Below are 18,522 nucleotides of genomic sequence, written 5' to 3' on the forward strand. Positions count from 1 at the left end.
AACACAAGTATTACAAAAGGCACAAGAATCAGTATAAAACTGGGATCCAAGCCACAAAAAAACAAAACAAAACAACTTGCTAGAGAAGTTCTCTTAGGGAGAAGTTCTTCACGTGGCTCTAACTATCTGCTTTTCATCTTGCTTGACCCAGAGCCTGTATTTATGGAACCGAGGTGGCTTTACCTGTTGTCATATCCTCCAGCATCTCCAGCAGCATGTCCTGGGTTTCATCGATCAGCTTTGTTCTCTGTACTACTAACTTCCTCAAGCACAGGTACCCATTCAGGACAGTCCCCACCAGGCGGCTTTTGAAGTGTCGTTTGATGGACTCCACCTCCACAAAGGAAGAGAGAAGGCCTACAAAGCAGTGAGATATTCAGGAAGAGGGAAAGAGAATTTGGTTTGCTGGCTCTGAATTTCACGTGGCCAGCAAACTAGGCAAAATAATATAAAACAGCATGATGAACTGTCTTGTTCCAACTCCTCTTGTCAGTTTGTGGTTTAAAACTCAAGTTTATGAACTGAGTGGTTGGAAGCAACAATCCTGGCCTGCAAAATCTGTCTATAAATTACACCATATGGGAACATGATGAGGGAATGAGGAAAAGGTACAGGGAGTTCTTTTCTTGTGAGATACTTCAAAAGCAAATGACTGCTCCCTATCCAATGCTTAAGTTGCCTCTGATGATGCGACTCATCAGTTATATCACCATACTCCTTGTTCCTACAGCAAAGAAAAGAATCAGTGGACATTTGGATTCTATCCCATTACATTTATCAACATGTCTTTTCTGGCTAGAAGCCACGTCTTATGATTTAGTCCATTCATTTCTGAAGAATGTGCAGGATGACAGAAAAAAGAGCAACCTCTTTTATAAATAGTTAATATAAAACACTCCCATTTCCAAGAAAATGGGAGTGGAAAAAAGCATACACCAGAAGATTAAAAAATGAAAAGCTATGATACGTTAAGCGAGAAACAAACAGTAGTGGCCCCAGGAATCACAGTGGTCAATAAATACAATCAAGAAATGGAGGAGAAAAGTGATATGACAAAGTTTGCTCATGATACACTACCACAGTTCAGGTAACTGCATACTGAAACCGACCACAAAAAGATACAGAAAATTCTACTTTGGGACTGAATGCTGAACTGATGGCAAAAATCCAGTGCTGACAATTACAAAACACTGCATCACTTCTCAGAAATTTCATTATATGCTGTGACAGAAGAATGATCATCCTGCCACTAATCTAATCCTACTGCACGGATTGCATTGGTACCTGTGAGACTCTTCAAGGCATATCCTTGCTGCAAATCAGTGCTGAGCGTTGCTTCCTCCAAGGCAAGTAAGCGAGCTATTTCCTGAAAATAATTAACAAGTCCATTAGGACAACAAACTGCAATGTCAATATTGATGAGCTGGTGAGCGTCTAACAGACTGAAACCTAATGCACACTGACTTGTGGGGTGCAGAGGAACATAGCAAAAGAACAGAGTCAACCACAGACAAACTTCAACTGCAGCGCAGCAGTGAGAAGGAAGGGGAGAGAGAAAAACTGATCCAAATATCCTCCTTTATCTTCTCCCCGTACCCACTTGATGACTATTAGTGCTGCTTTGCTCTAGGGGCCCTCCATGATGGACTCATGGCCTCCACTCCCACTGAATTTGTCACTTCCTTTGGAGTGCAGCTGGGAGCACGGCACAACATCTAAGTGCTGAGACCTACCTCTCTGACAAATGCAATTTAAATGTGTTTCCTCTCCAACAGTCTGTAAATTCATTTTCAAGGAACCTAATCTTCCCTTGTCATGAAGAGCTTTCAGAGTCCAGCCTGGCAGCTAAGACAGTTTTCAGCTTGGACCTGATGCCAAGTCAGGGGAGCAATATTTATACCCCTTAGCACAGCCGTTCACCTAGCAGTTAATTATGTACTGGGTAGTTTACACAGAGGCCTTCTACTGCTGGGGCTAAAACCAATGCAGCTGTTTCTGTTCAGAGATGACAGAGCAAAAGCGTGAAATTCATAAACCTGGCAATGATCAGCAACTGAACAAAGAGATGAAGATTTGAAAACACAAAAGCCAGATAGAGTGACGGGCCTGGGACAAGCTTTCTGCTACTCTTTAGTTCCTCCAAACATGTCCATACCTTCGTGATGAGGCTGCCAATATAAGGCAGAACGCCTCTGGCTGCCAGATAGACTTTCCAGTGGGCAGGTTTGATGAGTTTCTGGTACAGTGCCAGGTACTCAGCAGCACATTCACCAGCAATGCTCAGCTCATCCAGGTAGCTGGTAAAGAGAAGTACATGATGACAACATGTCACTCAGCAACAAGTCCCCCTCACACTCTGTCCTTCCTCACTAACAGCATTACCAGCATTCATTACTTACTGCTAAAGTTGTCCCAAAAAGATGGTGACCAACTGTGCTAACAGTGTCACTTGTGCTAAGTTATGTAATGTTAGTTAGAAGAGAGTTCTCCTGTTATCTTGCTGTCTAAAAGAGCAGGAAAATTATGTCCATGCAGCTGAATACCATCTGCTTACCTCTGGAAAACACACACTGCCAAGCAACAACAAAAAAAAACCTCTTCCTAAAAAAATATCCACCAAGCTAATTAAGTTTAAGAACCCAGCACAAAACAGCATGCCAATCAAAAGCATACTATAGACAGAGGTGATAAAAGAAGAAGGGAGTGATTCTCACGGGAATTAAGAGAAAAATAATCCTGGAGCTGCCAAGTGTGGCATCATGGAAATACCTCGTAAGGAGATCAAGGACCTGTTGTTTGCGGCTGGGGATGGTAGCCAGAGCTTCCACAATGGTACATGCAGCCTGCCTTGCAGCTTGAGTGGCTGGAGTAAACAGTACCTAAAGCACAAGCATTAAAAGAAGGTATCATTTGATGCACAGAGATAAACCAGGCATACCTCACTAGAAAGAGACAGCACACATTGGGACAATTTGGTGGGACTTGATGGCAGCGTTCACTTGTTCTTCTGAAGACTTCATTCTAAGAGAATGCCTACGTGATGCTCTACATCAAAATATTTATACCATGCACTCATCCATACAGCATGTAAAATATGGCAAACTACCAACATTCCCTGGTGGTTAACTGCCCCATGGTGCTGACAGGCCAATGCATCACACTGGAGCTTTCACCCATGTTTACCTGTCGCAACCAATTGTTGTGTCCCAGCTTGAGATCCAGAGGACAAGTTCTCTTCCCTCGCCGACTCATGAACTGTTTCCACTTCCAAACATATTTTTCTGACAAATAGAGTTGGTGAAGCTCTGCTTTGCTAGGAGATTTCCCATTGGCATCTACACCTGCAATATTGAACACAGCTCAAGAGAAACGTTTATCTTCAGGCACAGTGCATTTTCTGCTCAGAGGTCGAGCAACGCAGCTTAGAAAGGTCAGTGCTGCCATCTCCAGAGTCTGCATGGTTAAGTGTGAAGATGGTATCAGATGGCAGGGACAGAAGCACGTACTTCTGTCGAGTTGTGTAGGCATGTTCTTTCACAATATTGCACAGAGTTAAAAACACAGAACTACCTCTGGCAGGGAGGCACTTTTTCCAAGCTTCATATGATGCTTTGGGGTCCCTCTTGAGCCACAGTTGAGCTTGTGCATGGATTTCATTGCTGTAAGGCTTCACAGTGGTGAGAGCATCTGCAGGCACATCCTAGCAGACAAAAAAAGCTCTGTGATTCTTGACAAAGCCACAAACTGCAGCTAAATTACAGTCAAGAGCAGCCAACAAATATTGCCTTCATCAGAATTGCAGCTGAATTCAAAAATCTGAGTCAGATGTACTTGATTTCACAAAACTGGTGGAAGCACCAAGAGCTTGTACCTAAAAAGCAGGCTCTAATCAGCTCATTTTCAGATACTTTGCTCAAATTCTAAGGCAATACCTTGTTTTTCTTGCTGGTTGGAGCAGGTGGTTTGATCAGCTTTTGAAGAATGCGCAGGCACATGAGTGTGATGTTTTCAACAACCACTGGAGTCTTAATGTTCACTGCCATCAGAAAGAGGCTGAGAGCTGAAAGAGAGACATGCTCTTGCCATCAAGATCTGCACATGGGACCCCTCCACAGCTCTGTACAGCACCTCAAAAGTGCTTGGAATAAAGCAAGACCTCCTCATATCCTTAAGCAAAGCTATCACATTCTCATGGAGCCAAGAATGGATAACACTCAGTTTTTTTAAGCACTTCCATATTTCTGTTTCTTAGCACTCCTATTTCAATATCCTGGAGACAAAGTGCAGGGACCTGGGTACAGTATTTAAAACAAAGCTTTCACTTTTAGCTATTTCAACTCACCACAGCGTAGTCGGAGCTCCCAGCAGCTGTCTTCCTTTGAGATGGAGTCTGTGAGCAGCAACATCTCATACTGGAGACTGCTAGCCTGTAAGACAGATGTGCAAAAGCTTAAGAAGGTGCTACAGCAGTCTCTTTTGCCTTCTGATATTTAAAAATACAGCTTTAAAACATTGATCTAAGTACATTTAGTCCCATCCCCAACTGAGATGACAGGCAGTCTGCCTGAGAGAGCTGCAAGGTGAGCTGCAAACAACAGCTAAGGCATGTAGAACAGCCTGAGGAAACTCAGGCATGTTACTGTAATGTAATGTTGTACTTTACCTTCATTCCTATCAAGACACCTTATGTATTACAGACAGATTATGATAACAGAGAAAATGCAATGACTGGAATACACCAGCAGTTGTAGAGGGTCAGGAAAAAAAAAAAGAAAAAAAAAAAGAAAGCACTGGAGTCTCTCACCAAGTCAGGATTTGCCCAGTGTCCCTTCAGGGCTGCAGAAACCTTCCCGATGATTAAATCATTCATCTGTTGTGTGGCTTCTGGGTTGTCCCTAACATCAGAAGGAAAAAGAGAACTGTTACGCTGTGCTCCTACTAAACACCAAAAGCTCCTGGGATTTCAGCTTAGCTGATGACAAACGTACAGCAAGCAGTTACGGACTACAGTTTGCTGACCTAAGATCTCTCCCCTGCTCAGCTACACCTTCCCAATTCTGTTTTTACTAGAAGAGGGCTACGAGCACTGAATCAACCCATACCTGGTCAGAAGGCACATGAGCTGACGGACCTCCTCCCTCATGGTGGCTGCGCCCCGCCGCAAGTTGTAGTCAAACAGCTCTCGGATAAGGCCCTGGGACACGAGGATATGCCTGATGGCAGAGTTGGTTGCCAAAGCCCGGAGCAATGTTATGCAGTGTTCAGTGACAGCTGAGGCACAGCCGTAGCACTTTGTTGATGATGTGTGACCACAGCCCAGAACAGACAAGGCACGGTACTGGCTGGCAGTGAACGTGGGTTGGACGGTGGTCCGTGAGGATTTGGTTGCTGCCTCTCTCTGTTGAAGGTCATACTCCAGGAGCTCCTTCCGAGAGGCAAATACTTTCTGGAAACACAGAAAAGGAGAAATGAAAATTGTGAAGCAGTACGCAGTTGCTAAACCTATTTACAGGTTACTTGCACTGTACGCTTTTTGGAGATACATTACGTTTCACAAAACTCAAAATCCTTCACGTCAATGGCAAACCTGGGAAATTCATTAGAAATGTCAGCCTAACTCCCTGTTATCTGCTCTGTTTTAAGGCTTGGTGTCCACATTAGAAGTGGAAGGAAACGCATGACCCAAATACCAATCAAAGCATATCATACCTGGATGATTTTGGAAAGTTCATCAAATGAGTTCTTGCAGTCACCACAGTACTCCTGGGCTAACTGCAGTATGTATCTGTTCACACTAGCTGAGGTAGAACTGATCCCTCCACTACTACCAGATTCATCCTGAAACAGAGGGGAAAATAAAATGCATCACATGTGGAAGCTACACACAAAAAATAACCACTGCAAAGGAGCATCTGAGGCAAGGGTCTTCAGCTGTCCTTGGCAGTATATAAGCCAGTGTCCTCCTTGCCTTCTACAAGGATTTTTCTGTGCAAAATCCATTTGTCCTTTGTTACCTGGGGCTTTTCAGGAGCTGCCTCATTCACTTTGCACAGAAGGTTTTCCAGCTGTGGTCGGTGTCCCATTAGCTGGTGATAAACTCTGTCAGCTTTGTCCAAGAGAGTATTGATGTTTGTTACTGCCTAAGAATAAAAGAAGAAAGGAAGCTCTTGCTTTCTGCTCAGACAAGATTTTTAATTCTACTGAGCTACACCTCCAAGTTTTCCCACGTCTTTTGAAGTTCTCTGTGTTACTGAAAAGTGTGAGCTCTGCTTCTTCCATGAGTATCCAGTGTGCAACACCGTAATCTGCACACTCAGACTTTGTGACAGGCCACACTGACACTGCATGTACTGCAAAGGGTTCCTCTTTCATTAGCAGGGCTCCTCAGATGGGATGCTAATGTAGATAGCACAACCCAAATGAACCTGTCTTGCACAGCAAGACAAAGAGATGCAGGGCTAGATAGTTTGTATGCAAAGCACTGAATAATGTCTTTGAAGAATGATCTACTTAGTGGATGAAGAGAGTAAATATGGGATTGCATTCCATACTTCTCAAAATACCAGAGACAAGAATGAGGATTTTGAGAGATCACCAGAATTAAAGAAAATGCATTAGTCAGTAAAAAGCATTGAAGGAGCACTGCTTTTCATGTTACACCCGAGACAGATGGGCCTCTGATGTCTCCACATTGTTGACTTGGCCAAGAGATACAGCGTTTTGTTAATGAATCTGCTATTAGTCCAACCTTCTTTCGATCCTCCTCATTCTCTATGGGATCCACTGCACAGCAAGGCTTGGCATACAACATGAAGTCAAAGCGTGCGTATTTACAGAACCCACAGGCATTGCAAAGGAAGGGATCCTTCTCGTCGTAATTAATGGACCTGGAAGGCAAGCCAGAAAGGTCAGAGAACGCAGCTGAGCTTATCGAGGTAACTGGGGGAATAAAGCAAGTAAGCTCTCAATGCACTCATTAATTAGGTAAAGGAGAAGGATGGTCCCCAAAATATCTAACTTGCCTTAAGGAAGCTATTATGAGCAAAGCACATGTGGTATGTGACAATCAAAACCTAGGCACCAAAAAATCCACGTAGAAGTAGTGCATTCTGAGTAGTAAGTAGAAACAGGCTTGAGTTTGTGCCTAACAATCCTGCTTCAACAACAGTAACTCCCAGCAGAACGTCAGATGAGGACACTGTGCCCTTTATGAGGACACAGATTAAAAGAAACAGTTTTGTAAGGTCTGGGCTCTGAATAGCTTTCACTCTCTAACAGTTGCAGTGGGACTAGCTGCAGCATACTTAATATCCTCTGCTGCAGACTAGAGTAGCATGACATGAACTGGTTTATAGCTCCCATATTTCAATATAGGATATGGAAACCTTTCGGCAGACCAATAATCAACTGATCTGCACAACGAATCTGCTGAACACCTTGGAACCTCTGCAGATTTGAGAGGAATGTGGGACGACACAATGGGAAAAGAGACTCCAAATGAAGCAACTAAACTCACAAAAGAGGAGGATTTGCCATACTGTAGTAAAAGCCTGAATAGCACACAGTAAATTACACCCTGAGCCCTGCTCTGAATGAGGAGAGCACAACAAAAGCTATGAAAAGACAAACCAGGACAGTCCATCCTGCACACCATGTTGGGGATCCCAGGGAGAACCCCCCCAGAACTGAACTCCAGCTCCTGCTTTAACCAAGCAGGCCAAAAATAACCTCCTTCTGGGAATTTGCTGCTTTAAACTTCTGAGGGCTCGGTTCAAAACTTCAGCATTCTTTCAGCATTGTCGTATCAGGTTTCCTTTGTTTGCCTGCATTAATGCTAAATCCCTCTGTAAGCCTGTTTTATACTTCTCGACTAATTTGATTGCGTGCTCCTATTAACCAGAATGGTGCATTTCAATAGCAGGGTATTCTGCTGAACATCCAACGTGAGCAGCAGCACGAGGGCTCCGTGGGGAGGAACTGGGATGACCTACCTGCACTTGTGGCACTGATACACGTTCTCACCACAGTTCCCACACACCCCCGGGTTGGCAGGGACGGACGCACTGCACCGAGGGCACTGCAGGGTCTCCGTGGAAGCCTGGTAGTTCTCATAGAAATCTGCAAATTCAATCATCAGGTTGGAAGCCACGATGGGCAGAGGAAGGTCAATCTTTACCTCTGTCTGGCCTGGGGTCAGCTGGACCTTTTTGGCTTTGTGCCATCGAGCTGGCCTGGGAAAGGAAAGAGAAGTGCAACGTTTTTCAATGGGGAAGTTCCCTCCTGCCCACGCACAAAGAGGAGCCAAGCACAACTACCTCGGCTCCAAATCTACTTTATATGGGATGAATGGAGAGCAGTTCTAGGATTCGCTTTCTTAGCTTCTGTATTGACATGATATGTAGCCAGAAATACATTTTAAGCCTTTATCCTCTTCATAGAGAGAGACTGTTTAGGATTAGAGAGCTGTTGATGCCTCATGGAAGAACTTTAATTCTACAGACATTTTCTAGGGATTTTCACCTCCGTTTTTTTTTTATTAGTAAAGACATTTGCATGAAAACAGGATATTTATTTCTAAAGATCTCATCTACTCCCACTGCTTATTCTCAACCTGAAGTCAGAATCCTCTCTTTGTGACATCATAATCCTCTCCACAGCAGCTACTTGTGATGTCACAGAAGATTAAGACTTCAAATAAGCAATAAGCAGCAGGCACAGATTAATCCCTAAGCCAAAGAGATCTGATTCTGGTGAGAAGATCTCAAGAAGTGAGAAGGGAAAGCATATAAGCAGAAATGGCTCCAGATGGAGCAATGCACTGAAAAAGAGTGGTTTCTCCTGAGTACATCAGCACTTGAGAGCAAGGCCATCCATCTTCCAATTTTAGTTCTACTATACGGCTTCAAACAAGTAGTGTTAACACTTTCAACATTCCTGGATGCGTTGCAAAGTCCAAATTCCTTCCTGATTCAAAACCCCACGAGATGCTCTTGGTATTAACGCTGGTTTCCAAATGTAACACAGATTTAACCCATCCACCTCACCAGAAATCCTAATGTCAAACTCAGTGAAACACATGGATGAACTTACTTGTTTTTCAGCTCCACTATGGCTTGCACTGTCCTGTTGTTGTAGTAGAGGTTGATGGTTCGGACCATTTTGGTGCGTTTCAGGTCTCCTATCTTCACTGTCACTTTGCTGATGGTGTGGCTGCCAATCAGCTTCACCACTTGCTGGGTGGTTGTATACCGAGTATCCACTTTAATGGAGGAAAGCTTAATGTACTGAGAAGACAAAAATAAGGACACACTGTCAATATGATCACATCCCCCAAAAATACAGAAACACAGCTGTTGTAAACGTTGGGATCCCTGTAACTAATTGGAAAGGGCTTAAGAACAGCAGTACTTACACAGAAGGGCACCTCTGGATTGTTGCAGACAAGGCAAGGATCACTCTCTAGGTAATAGCCATCAAATTCCACCAGCCCAGACAGTGTGCTGGAACAAAGGGGAAGAAAATAAAACAATTAGCCACCAAGGTATGACTAGGAACACAATTAGCAACTCGGCAAATCTATACTCTCCAATTGTTCCTACTATTTTCTAACGTACCAAAAAGGAAAGCAAAAAAGCTAAAACTACTGCCAATAATGCATATATTTATTTCTTTTCATGTGGCAGATTCTCTCTCTTTCTCTATTCTCTCAAGGCCAGCTGCAGCAAGCATGTAATCTCAGTAGGGGTCCTTCCTCCACCACAATTTCATTAGAAGAATTGGGACTGATGCTCTGTGGATTGCAGCTCATCTGCTAAAAAGCTCCTTCAGCGAAATGGATCAAAGGCAGAAGTAACTCACTTGTAAATGTTGGAGTTAGGGTGGTTGGTAAGAATGTGGTTTTGAGTCCGGAGGATCTCCACAGCCTTTTGGGAGTATTCCTTCAACTGAAATACAATTAGGAAATATTGCCTGCTCAGCAATTATTTTTTTTTAATGCTGCAAAGATTTCTCATCATGTGCCATGCTCTGTCCCCCAGACGATGTGTGCACTGTACCCACAGGTATTTGTGTGGTTAAGTCATTAACCAAGAATGTAACAGATCCTAAAATTAGACCTTTACCACAACAACAGTGCTGTATGTCACAGACAATGACTGGAAATGTTTGCTAGGGTTCAAAGAACATTTCCAGCTCTTTACAAACACACACGCAATTATCAGTGCATCTAAACTATCTGTTCTCTGTTTGTGGCCCCTTAAGAAATTCCACCACTGCCTTTGTTCAGAAGTCACAGTTAAGAGATGAAATACCAAATCTGTAAATCAGAGCTAGCATTAGAGCTAGCAGTACTTTCCCCACAGACTTCCCAAGGAACAGTTTTCAACCCACAACACAACAAAAGAAAAATCCCCACTCTCCATTTCAAGGAATCCAGCTGTACCATAAATGAACGCTTAGAAAACTCTTAACAGCTGGACCTGAGATGCTGTTCAGCTTTTTCTGAATGACACTGTACCTTCTTCTCAGTCTGCTGTGTTTTCAGAGAGAAGTATCCCAGGAGATCTACAAACTGGGCAGCCTTTCTCCCATAGGCTGGGAGTTCTGGCCAGATTGACCACATGAGATCCAACAGTAATTCTTGCTGAGACTTGTTAGAGTTCCTGTTGGACAGATTACAGATCAAGTAGGCTTGTCAAGATAGCTATACTGACAAGACAGCTATACACAGAGGAAAGAAAATATATTTACAGTTCAAAAAAGGTTGTAACTATTTCTTATCTTGCCATACATGAGAGTTCACAGAGTTAAATGTCAACTCTTCCCATCGCCAACAGTGTTCCAGCAGTCTTCAAAATGGAAGACTCTCTAGTAACAACAGACTCCTGAGGGAGTTCAGCACCCTGAAGTCTGCCTTTACACACACAGCTGCCATCTTTTTATCTGCACCAGCTTCTGTCTACCTCGGGAATTCACTCTCCCACAAACACCTGCTTCTGAGGATGTCAGGAGCCAGATTCTAAAGGCAGAAATCATATTTGACTTGCAGATGGTAACTCAAGTTGATCACTGATGTGTAAGTCACAACTTACACCTCTGGCCCCAAAAACTGCAGAATAACATGAGCAGCACAAGGTGATACCATCATTGCAAACCTCAGCAACTTTTAGGGCAGAGACGGAGCTATTTCATCTTTCCAGAACTGAGCTGGGACTGATTCACAAGAGCTGGCTCAGAGAGGCTCCCTCCCAGCTCACCTGTAGATGTGGAGTGCGAGGCAGTGTGCCTGCCACCTGACAGAGGATGAGTTGGATTCCAGCAAGAAGCAACGCAGGAACTGAATGAGGGTTTCCTTATCAGCAAACTTGTTCAGCTGGTTCACCAGAGCTGTACACAGCTGGTCTTCCTGACTGCCTGAACTCTCACCTAGGGGACACCGGGTAGCACAAGAGAGAAAGAATTAATAAAGCAGATGATTTGAGTACTTCACAGGCAGTCCTGTTTCCTATTTTATAGACCACAGAGAAAGGACATGGGGATAAATGACAGTGGTTAAGGCAACACTTTTTCAAAAAATATCATTTAACACTCCTGACTATTAGAGAAGAAAACTCCTGCAATACTTGCCAGTAAGGACATGAGAAATGTGCTACACGTCCTGATAAAAAGAAAAGGAACAATAATAGGGCAGTGAGCAGAGTCACAAAGAACCATCTGTCAGAGAAAGCCAAAACAGTTCCCTGAAGAAAAGCCAAGAGAGAATTTATGCCCATGACTTTTATAGGAAAGCTTAATTACTTTCCCAAGACTTTGGACATCCATTAAGAAGCAGCCCTGGCTCCAACATAGCTCACAAGTCAGACAGAGGAAACAAGTCTGAACATAACCATTGAGGAACACAGCTAACTGGGTGTGCATCAACAGAATTTGTTTTAATTCCCATCAGGATTTCAGCCTCCTCCATCCCAAGACAAGCAACTTAGGTAGAAGCTATTCAGTCACTGGCATAAGCAACTTCTTTTAGACAACTCAAAGCCCACTCAAATTAAAAAATACTCACAGTGGGTTTGGGATATGCCCAGTAACCAATTTCAGTCCCAACTCTTACAGCACAGTACTCCACCTTTGAACCTATTATTATATACAGTGAAACTGCTCTTCTCTCCTAGGTGTTGCTAAAGGTTTCAAGCACCCATGCCAAGATTCGTGCCCCCTTCATAACAGTGCTATTTATCACAACTAGAAGCAAGCAGTGCTCTCTAAATAGAGGTACATAAAGCTGAGAGAAGCAGACTTCATCCCTAAAAGAACTACAGAATTGGGCACAGCTGCAGCTCACCCTCTCGCTCCTTTTCCTTTTCTTCCTTCTTGCTCTTTTTCGTGGAGGATTTGCTCTGTGTGGCTGGCTGCCCAGAGCCTGATGCTGCAGGAGCAGAGGTGGAAGAAGTGCTTGACGATCCAGAGGATGAAGCCACACACAGCACTTTGCTGCCACACAGAGCACAAGACAGCAGCTGCAGGAGAACTGGAGACACTCCTTCATCTACTAAGAAGCTGACTTGAAGGAGGAAATAGAGAACCGCTGCAGAGAAAGGAAGAAAATTTTTACTGCCTAGATTAAAACTAAATGCACCTACACCGAACTACCAAACCCAACAAAAATACCTTCCAACATGACAAGGGACATCCCACAAGCTGGCAGAACCCTACATTATGGAAGTAAAACACTTGGGTACACCAAGGTCAGGTGTCACATCCTAATTTGCACAAAGCAGTGCAAACAATGCAGATCTCCTAATTCATGTTCTACTAAGTTATCCATTACAGCATACTGTGTTCTTCAGCTAGGGAACAGTTGCAATTAGAGCACTGTGATAATTAGTATTGGAAACAATTCAGTCCTAGTCAAACTCTCAGCTCTGCTCCCCCTTTTCTGTCTGCTGAGCTTCCCCATCTGAGAAGTCTTCATTCAAATCAAGGCATGCAATGCAAACCCTCTGCTCTCCTGACCACTCTCAGAGAAAGAACTCACAGTCATCTTTAATGCAGAATTTCTGCCAGTTCACTGTTCGCTGCGTTGCAATCTCTGCACAAGCCTTTAAATGTTCCATCTGAAAGGCACAATGGGACAGGATTAAACACCGTGTCAGTATTTCTGTGACTGACATCTTACAGAAGTGCAACACAGACTTTCTCCAAGTACAGGTGCACACTTCTCCTTACCAAGCTGATCAATGTATCATACTGCAGAGCAGAGCCTGAACTTGCTGTGACCACACTGGCACGAAGGAAAATGCCTTGCTCTTCCAGAAGCTTTTTGATTCCACGAACATGGGAGTCTAAAGTGTGGAGGTCTCGGAGCTGACGGTATTTATCCTTGGATCCACAGATAAAGAGCAAAAGCTTGCGGACTTGGCGACGCACGAATGGAGTCTGCTGGATCATCAGGTACTAAACAAAGAAAAGACCATAGCATCAGCACTGTGAAATCACCAATAGGCAACCTGTGCCAACAGAAATACGGCTTGCTTTCTTACAAAAAAATATATTGGAGATGCATTAACAGAAAGTCACCCATAAAAGCAAGTAACAGGCAGAAGATACTGCACAGCAGTACTGCAGCATCCTGAGCCGGGTGACTGGGAGACTGCTTCTGAAAACCATTCTGTAACCTCAGATAAAAAGCTAGTCAAGCTTCATTAAGAAATCCCTTCCACAAACTTGTGCAAATGTAAGATAACTTGTTGTTATGTAGGGAGCTATTCAACCAGATGAAGGAACTGAAAATACATACTCCAAAAATCTTACTATTTTAAGGACTAAGTGAAGTACCATCAGCAAAGCATGATGTTACGTCTTACCATCAGTGAGGTTTTATATTAGAGTTTTCTGGAGGTAAATATGGAGCTACAGAGACCAATAGACACCTTATTTTTCACATATGCTTTCTTATAAATAGTTATTCAACAGGAATAACCCTAAGCCAAGAATTAATCTTCATTCAAGAGAGAAAAGAAAAATCAGACGTGGATCAGATTGGCCCTACAGAAGTCCTCATCTCTCCCAAGTAAGGTAACATCAGTGGGATTTTCTGGTTGAAACCTGTAGGTGTATAACGTTCTCACCTCAGACAAAAAGTAGAACCAGGAGTGATCAAAGACAGGAGGTGGGATGCGGGAGTTTGTGTCTGCAATCTTCTTGATCTGGTAGGGCAGCCGCAGCACCATCTCTGTCAGAAGCTGAGTGTAGGCCTCAAACACATCTGCAGCATGACCCTGAGAGTGAGAGACATCAGTCAGGACCAGCGTGTTGTTCTGACATGCTACCCAGTGCATTTGTTTAAAAACAGAGTTCTTCTGCACTTTAGAAACACTTCAAACTGATAATAAACACAAGCTGACAAACCTGCATGAGGAGCTGACCTAATAGGCAACAAGCAAGATGCAGTAAGCTACTCTGTAGCCCTAAGGCATTTTAATATACAAGCTTTCAACTCAGGACACATGCTTCTATATGCTTCTAGCCTTTTTTCACTGCACCTGTACATATATCAAAGGTCTCCACTGGAATAAAGGTGGCTGAACAAGTCTAGGATTTAATGTGGAAATCCCCACCAACTGCTAGGGATAGGGCAGGACTCACCTTCACATACTGGCGGAGGAAGAAAGGGCTCATGTCAGGTGGAGAAGAAGTAGTGTGAGGTTTCAGGAGCTGGCTGGTGGCAACAGGCTCCTCGTCGTTCTGCTGGCTTTTCCAGTACTCCAGCAAAGACTTCAGCACGTGCAGACAGTAGTCAACAGCACCAGAGCTCAGCAGTGCAGCAGCAGTGGCACTGGAGATGAGGGAGGAAGACTGAAAGGAAGAGGAGAAGCATTACCAGAGCACCTGAGCAGTGACAATCAGCCAGCGTGTGCTGACACTATGGGTAAGAAAGGAGGCTTGTGTTGTTGTTTCTTCAGGAACTTTACAGGCAGCTTTTAAGTTTGGGGTTTGTTTGAGGTTGGGTTTGGGTTCTTTTTTTTGTTGTTATTTTGTTTATGAAAAGCAACTCAAATATTTAGAGACTCTTTTGAACAAGCGCTTAGTAAAGGAAAACAAATAAAATCTCTTCTTAAGTCTAATCTCCCCTCGACACATGTGCCAGAGGCCACTGTGCTATGGATTAGACGACTAGGGCTTTTTTTTTTTTTCCTCCTCTCTCCTCTTCATTTTTAATTTTTTTTTTTTTTTCTTTAAGTTGGGATTTCTATTTGTTTATCTGGGATTTGGCCAGCTGGGGGTGAATTCTGGTAGAGAAAGAGTCCCTGTTGCAGATGCTGCTCAGAGGCTCTGCTCCACCCAGGTATTGCTCCACCTGCATTCTGCAAGACGATGAGCTTTGATTTCTGTGGGAAGCTCAAGTGAATAACAAAGGCTGGAGAAAAAGCTACTGTAAATAAAACTATTAAAGCAGCCCTGTAAATCCAAACAAACCCCACAGCTCATAAGCTCATTAAAATTTGATGCAGTTCAGACTAAATTTTTTAACCTCTATGCTTTTTTATTAATCTCCTTCCCACCACACATACTGCTTTTTATGCCTTATTACTGTACCTTTTAGCAACAAATATCTAAGGAATCCTCTTAGCGACTTTTACGTTGACACAGCAGCATATTGCTTTCCAATAATCACATTACAGATCCTTTTTAACCCCCTCAGTGCTGGTAAGATGCAATGACAAATCTGCTGGAGCATTTTAAATAACCTTAATAATCTTCTGCCCTCAGCTCAGCTAGAAACTGCACACAAAACAAATTATTCCAGTCATCTTCTTACGTTGGTTTCCTGTGTTCTGAGTTTCAGCAAAGATCCTTTTTGGTAAGAGCCAAGTAACACTGTTTTTGCAAAATATTTTAAACTGTTTTTCAGTTTTACAGCATCTACGTGCACCTTTTATACCATCTCTGATGAAGAAAAGCTCCCCAATCACATCCCCATCCCTGAAAAGCACCCTGAAGAACATACCTCACAAATGGAAGACTTTGATCCTGACTTTGTTCTGGACATGAACACACTAAGCAGCCTCATTACCACCAGATGTACTTCGTTTACAGGAGAGCGTTCATTTTTCTTAGACACATCCTGCAAAGAGAGAGCTGGCTTGCTTACAGAGCTGAGCATAATGTCCTCACACCAACGTGTCAGTCCTCTGACCCTCACAAAGTGTTTCTTATCTAAGCTCAAGCAATAACACCAAAAAAAAGCAGTCTGAATTCCTCAGTATAAGAGCAGACAGTGGTCTGGGTGTCCATATGTCAATTATACATCACTGATCAATCATCCCTGTTTTAATTGTTGAATTCAAGTCATGCAAGCTTTCATGCTCACTCGTTGATGCTGGAATTAGGTAACAGTGAGTTATTTCATACATTATGTGAGATTAGCTGTCTGAACATACCCATACAGCAATCTATTGCTATGATTCCCATGCACCCAACTCCTCCATGAGAAGAAAACCTGTCTAGAAGGAGCAAATCAAGTCTGTGTGCCTGTACTACAGCTTGCCTTTTTCTCCATGCACAGTTCTGCAATCAGCTGGGACAGGAGGTTATCTAAAGCTCCCTTGTCCTTCTCATCATCTCCATCCAGGTCTGTTGTGAGCATCAGAATAACCTGGAAATAGAAGTCATAGAATGAACAGAAGATCTGTTTTCAAAATAGATACAATCTTTTACAAAACTTCTGTAACTTGTATTTTAATTAATTTATGCTTTTTCCCAAATTCTCCCTGCATCATGACACCTCCATAGGAATATTCAGTATAAATGTGAAAGACCCTCCCAGATATATAAGAGTTGAAGGACTTCAGCCCTTAGGGTCATCGTTCAACAGTCACACAACATTGAGAAAGAGCACGTGTCTAACTCTTTGGGTAAGGAATACAGTGCAACAGATTGAACACTTCAGAGAGGGACTCACCCACTGTGACTGGGCAAGAAAAAGAAAAGGCTAAAAGTGCAAACAAAAACCTGGCATTAATGGCAGTGATAAACTTTTTGACTAAGGCTTAAAACCTGAGCCCTCCTCAGTTACCTGCATGTAAGGGATGGCCCGGACTCCCCCAGCATTCCTCAGCTGAGGTAAGTTCTGCAGCAGCCTCTCCAGCAACATCAGTCGGACCATGTGCAGCCTGAGAAGTCAGAAAGCAGCAAGCAAATGTGAAGCATTTTCAGACACACTGAAAGAAATACTAGACCAACAAGATTACCAACACATAACTCCTCTATAAACAACGACACTGCAGAGCAGAAGAATGACTTTTGACAAGGAAAACAGAGCCCCTTGCCTGTTGCTGGTGTGGACATCTCCCTCTGCCTCCCCCTCTCCTTCTGAGCCATCTCCCTCTTGCTGGCCTGTAGTAGTGCTGATTGCACCTGTGCTGGAGCTGACACTGCCTGGTCCAGCAGGATGGCCCTCAGCTGTTGTGTCCCCATAGGCACTGCTACGGCCAGACACTGAAAAACAATGAGAGAAGGAAAAAAAAAAAAGGGAAAAATGTCAGCACAACTGAATACACAGCTTGCCCTCTTCATAGCAAGCACTACCCTATGGAATTATGGTTCTAAGCAGATGGAGTCTGTGATTATTTTCAAAAGGTTAAAAGAGCAGCACTTCCACAGATGCAACACAACACCCTCAGCAGTGCTTTGTTCACCAGCCTCACCTTGGTGGCACAAACTGAATTGGTTCCACAGCAGTCAGTTTAAGGTGGGTTAGAAGAAGGGTGTACAGGATAGGCAGCATGAATGCAATTGTTCACAAAAGTCTATTTGCAGCCTTTAAATAAATCATTAATTTATTTTTCCAATCAGTTTTATCAAGGTATCAATCTCAAACAAAGGGGAGGAAATCACCTTAATCCCATTTAAACTTACCCTGTATTTTAAGGCATTCTTTTATTCTCACTCTAAGCTACTTCACTGTGTATTTTATTACAGATCAGCAAAAACTACTATTCGCATTTCTGGAGAACCACAAAGGTGAGGAAATATTCACACTCTGTAGGACACTTTGATAATAATCACAAAATGATGCATGGCACCATCAATCTAGAACAGATTGCTTCTCTTCCAGGGATTTCTCATCCCACACACTCCTGGTAATTCTTCTTACTGTAGAAATCACATACACAAACGCTGTTCCAGCAATAGATACTCACCACTGTGCTCACCAGCCACTGAGTCCACAGCACTGCCACCACTCTCAGAGCCCACACTTCCACCATGGTCAGCAGGTGAAGTCCGAAGAGTTGAGCCATCTGTTGCAGCTGTGCTGCCTTCATCATCAGATGCTGGAGCTAAAAGAATAAAGAGAGCTGTTACAAGTAAAAACACTGTCTTAATATAACTGCAAAAGAAGTACATAGTATAAAAGAAAAGCCACAAAGATTTGTCTTTTAATTTTCAACTACAAATTCAAAAGGAATTTGGACTGTCCATCAGTGCATTTAAGCCTGCTAACAGCAGTGCAGGGGAGATACCCCA

General features: G+C 43.2%; 1 protein-coding gene across 5 annotated transcripts in view; it reads right to left on the bottom strand.

Moving 5' to 3' along the window:
* The window catches only part of UBR4 (ubiquitin protein ligase E3 component n-recognin 4), a 67,634-nt gene that overhangs the window by 15,493 nt on the left and 33,619 nt on the right, over positions 1-18,522 (bottom strand). For 2 of the 5 annotated variants that reach the window (XM_085242195.1, XM_085242193.1), the window contains 29 exons: positions 18,198-18,335; positions 17,325-17,493; positions 17,072-17,168; positions 16,544-16,651; positions 16,004-16,120; positions 14,641-14,850; positions 14,124-14,273; positions 13,222-13,449; positions 13,031-13,109; positions 12,338-12,580; positions 11,256-11,424; positions 10,517-10,661; positions 9,859-9,944; positions 9,413-9,500; positions 9,091-9,284; positions 7,992-8,231; positions 6,749-6,887; positions 6,015-6,140; positions 5,710-5,838; positions 5,103-5,446; positions 4,805-4,895; positions 4,343-4,427; positions 3,933-4,060; positions 3,571-3,700; positions 3,184-3,341; positions 2,770-2,879; positions 2,156-2,297; positions 1,285-1,366; positions 184-357 (listed from right to left, as the gene is read on the bottom strand). In XM_085242195.1, coding sequence (XP_085098321.1) covers positions 184-357; positions 1,285-1,366; positions 2,156-2,297; positions 2,770-2,879; positions 3,184-3,341; positions 3,571-3,700; positions 3,933-4,060; positions 4,343-4,427; positions 4,805-4,895; positions 5,103-5,446; positions 5,710-5,838; positions 6,015-6,140; positions 6,749-6,887; positions 7,992-8,231; positions 9,091-9,284; positions 9,413-9,500; positions 9,859-9,944; positions 10,517-10,661; positions 11,256-11,424; positions 12,338-12,580; positions 13,031-13,109; positions 13,222-13,449; positions 14,124-14,273; positions 14,641-14,850; positions 16,004-16,120; positions 16,544-16,651; positions 17,072-17,168; positions 17,325-17,493; positions 18,198-18,335 — 4,299 coding nt within the window. Of the gene's footprint in view, positions 1-183; positions 358-1,284; positions 1,367-2,155; positions 2,298-2,769; positions 2,880-3,183; positions 3,342-3,570; positions 3,701-3,932; positions 4,061-4,342; positions 4,428-4,804; positions 4,896-5,102; positions 5,447-5,709; positions 5,839-6,014; positions 6,141-6,748; positions 6,888-7,991; positions 8,232-9,090; positions 9,285-9,412; positions 9,501-9,858; positions 9,945-10,516; positions 10,662-11,255; positions 11,425-12,337; positions 12,581-13,030; positions 13,110-13,221; positions 13,450-14,123; positions 14,274-14,640; positions 14,851-16,003; positions 16,121-16,543; positions 16,652-17,071; positions 17,169-17,324; positions 17,494-18,197; positions 18,354-18,522 lie in introns of all 5 variants that reach the window. The other 3 variants (XM_019622358.2, XM_085242192.1, XM_085242194.1) reach the window with 2 other exon arrangements.

This window comes from Meleagris gallopavo, chromosome 23, assembly GCF_905368555.1.
Source record: "Meleagris gallopavo chromosome 23, MGAL_WU_HG_1.1, whole genome shotgun sequence".
In the NCBI taxonomy this organism is placed as follows: Eukaryota; Metazoa; Chordata; class Aves; order Galliformes; family Phasianidae; genus Meleagris; species Meleagris gallopavo.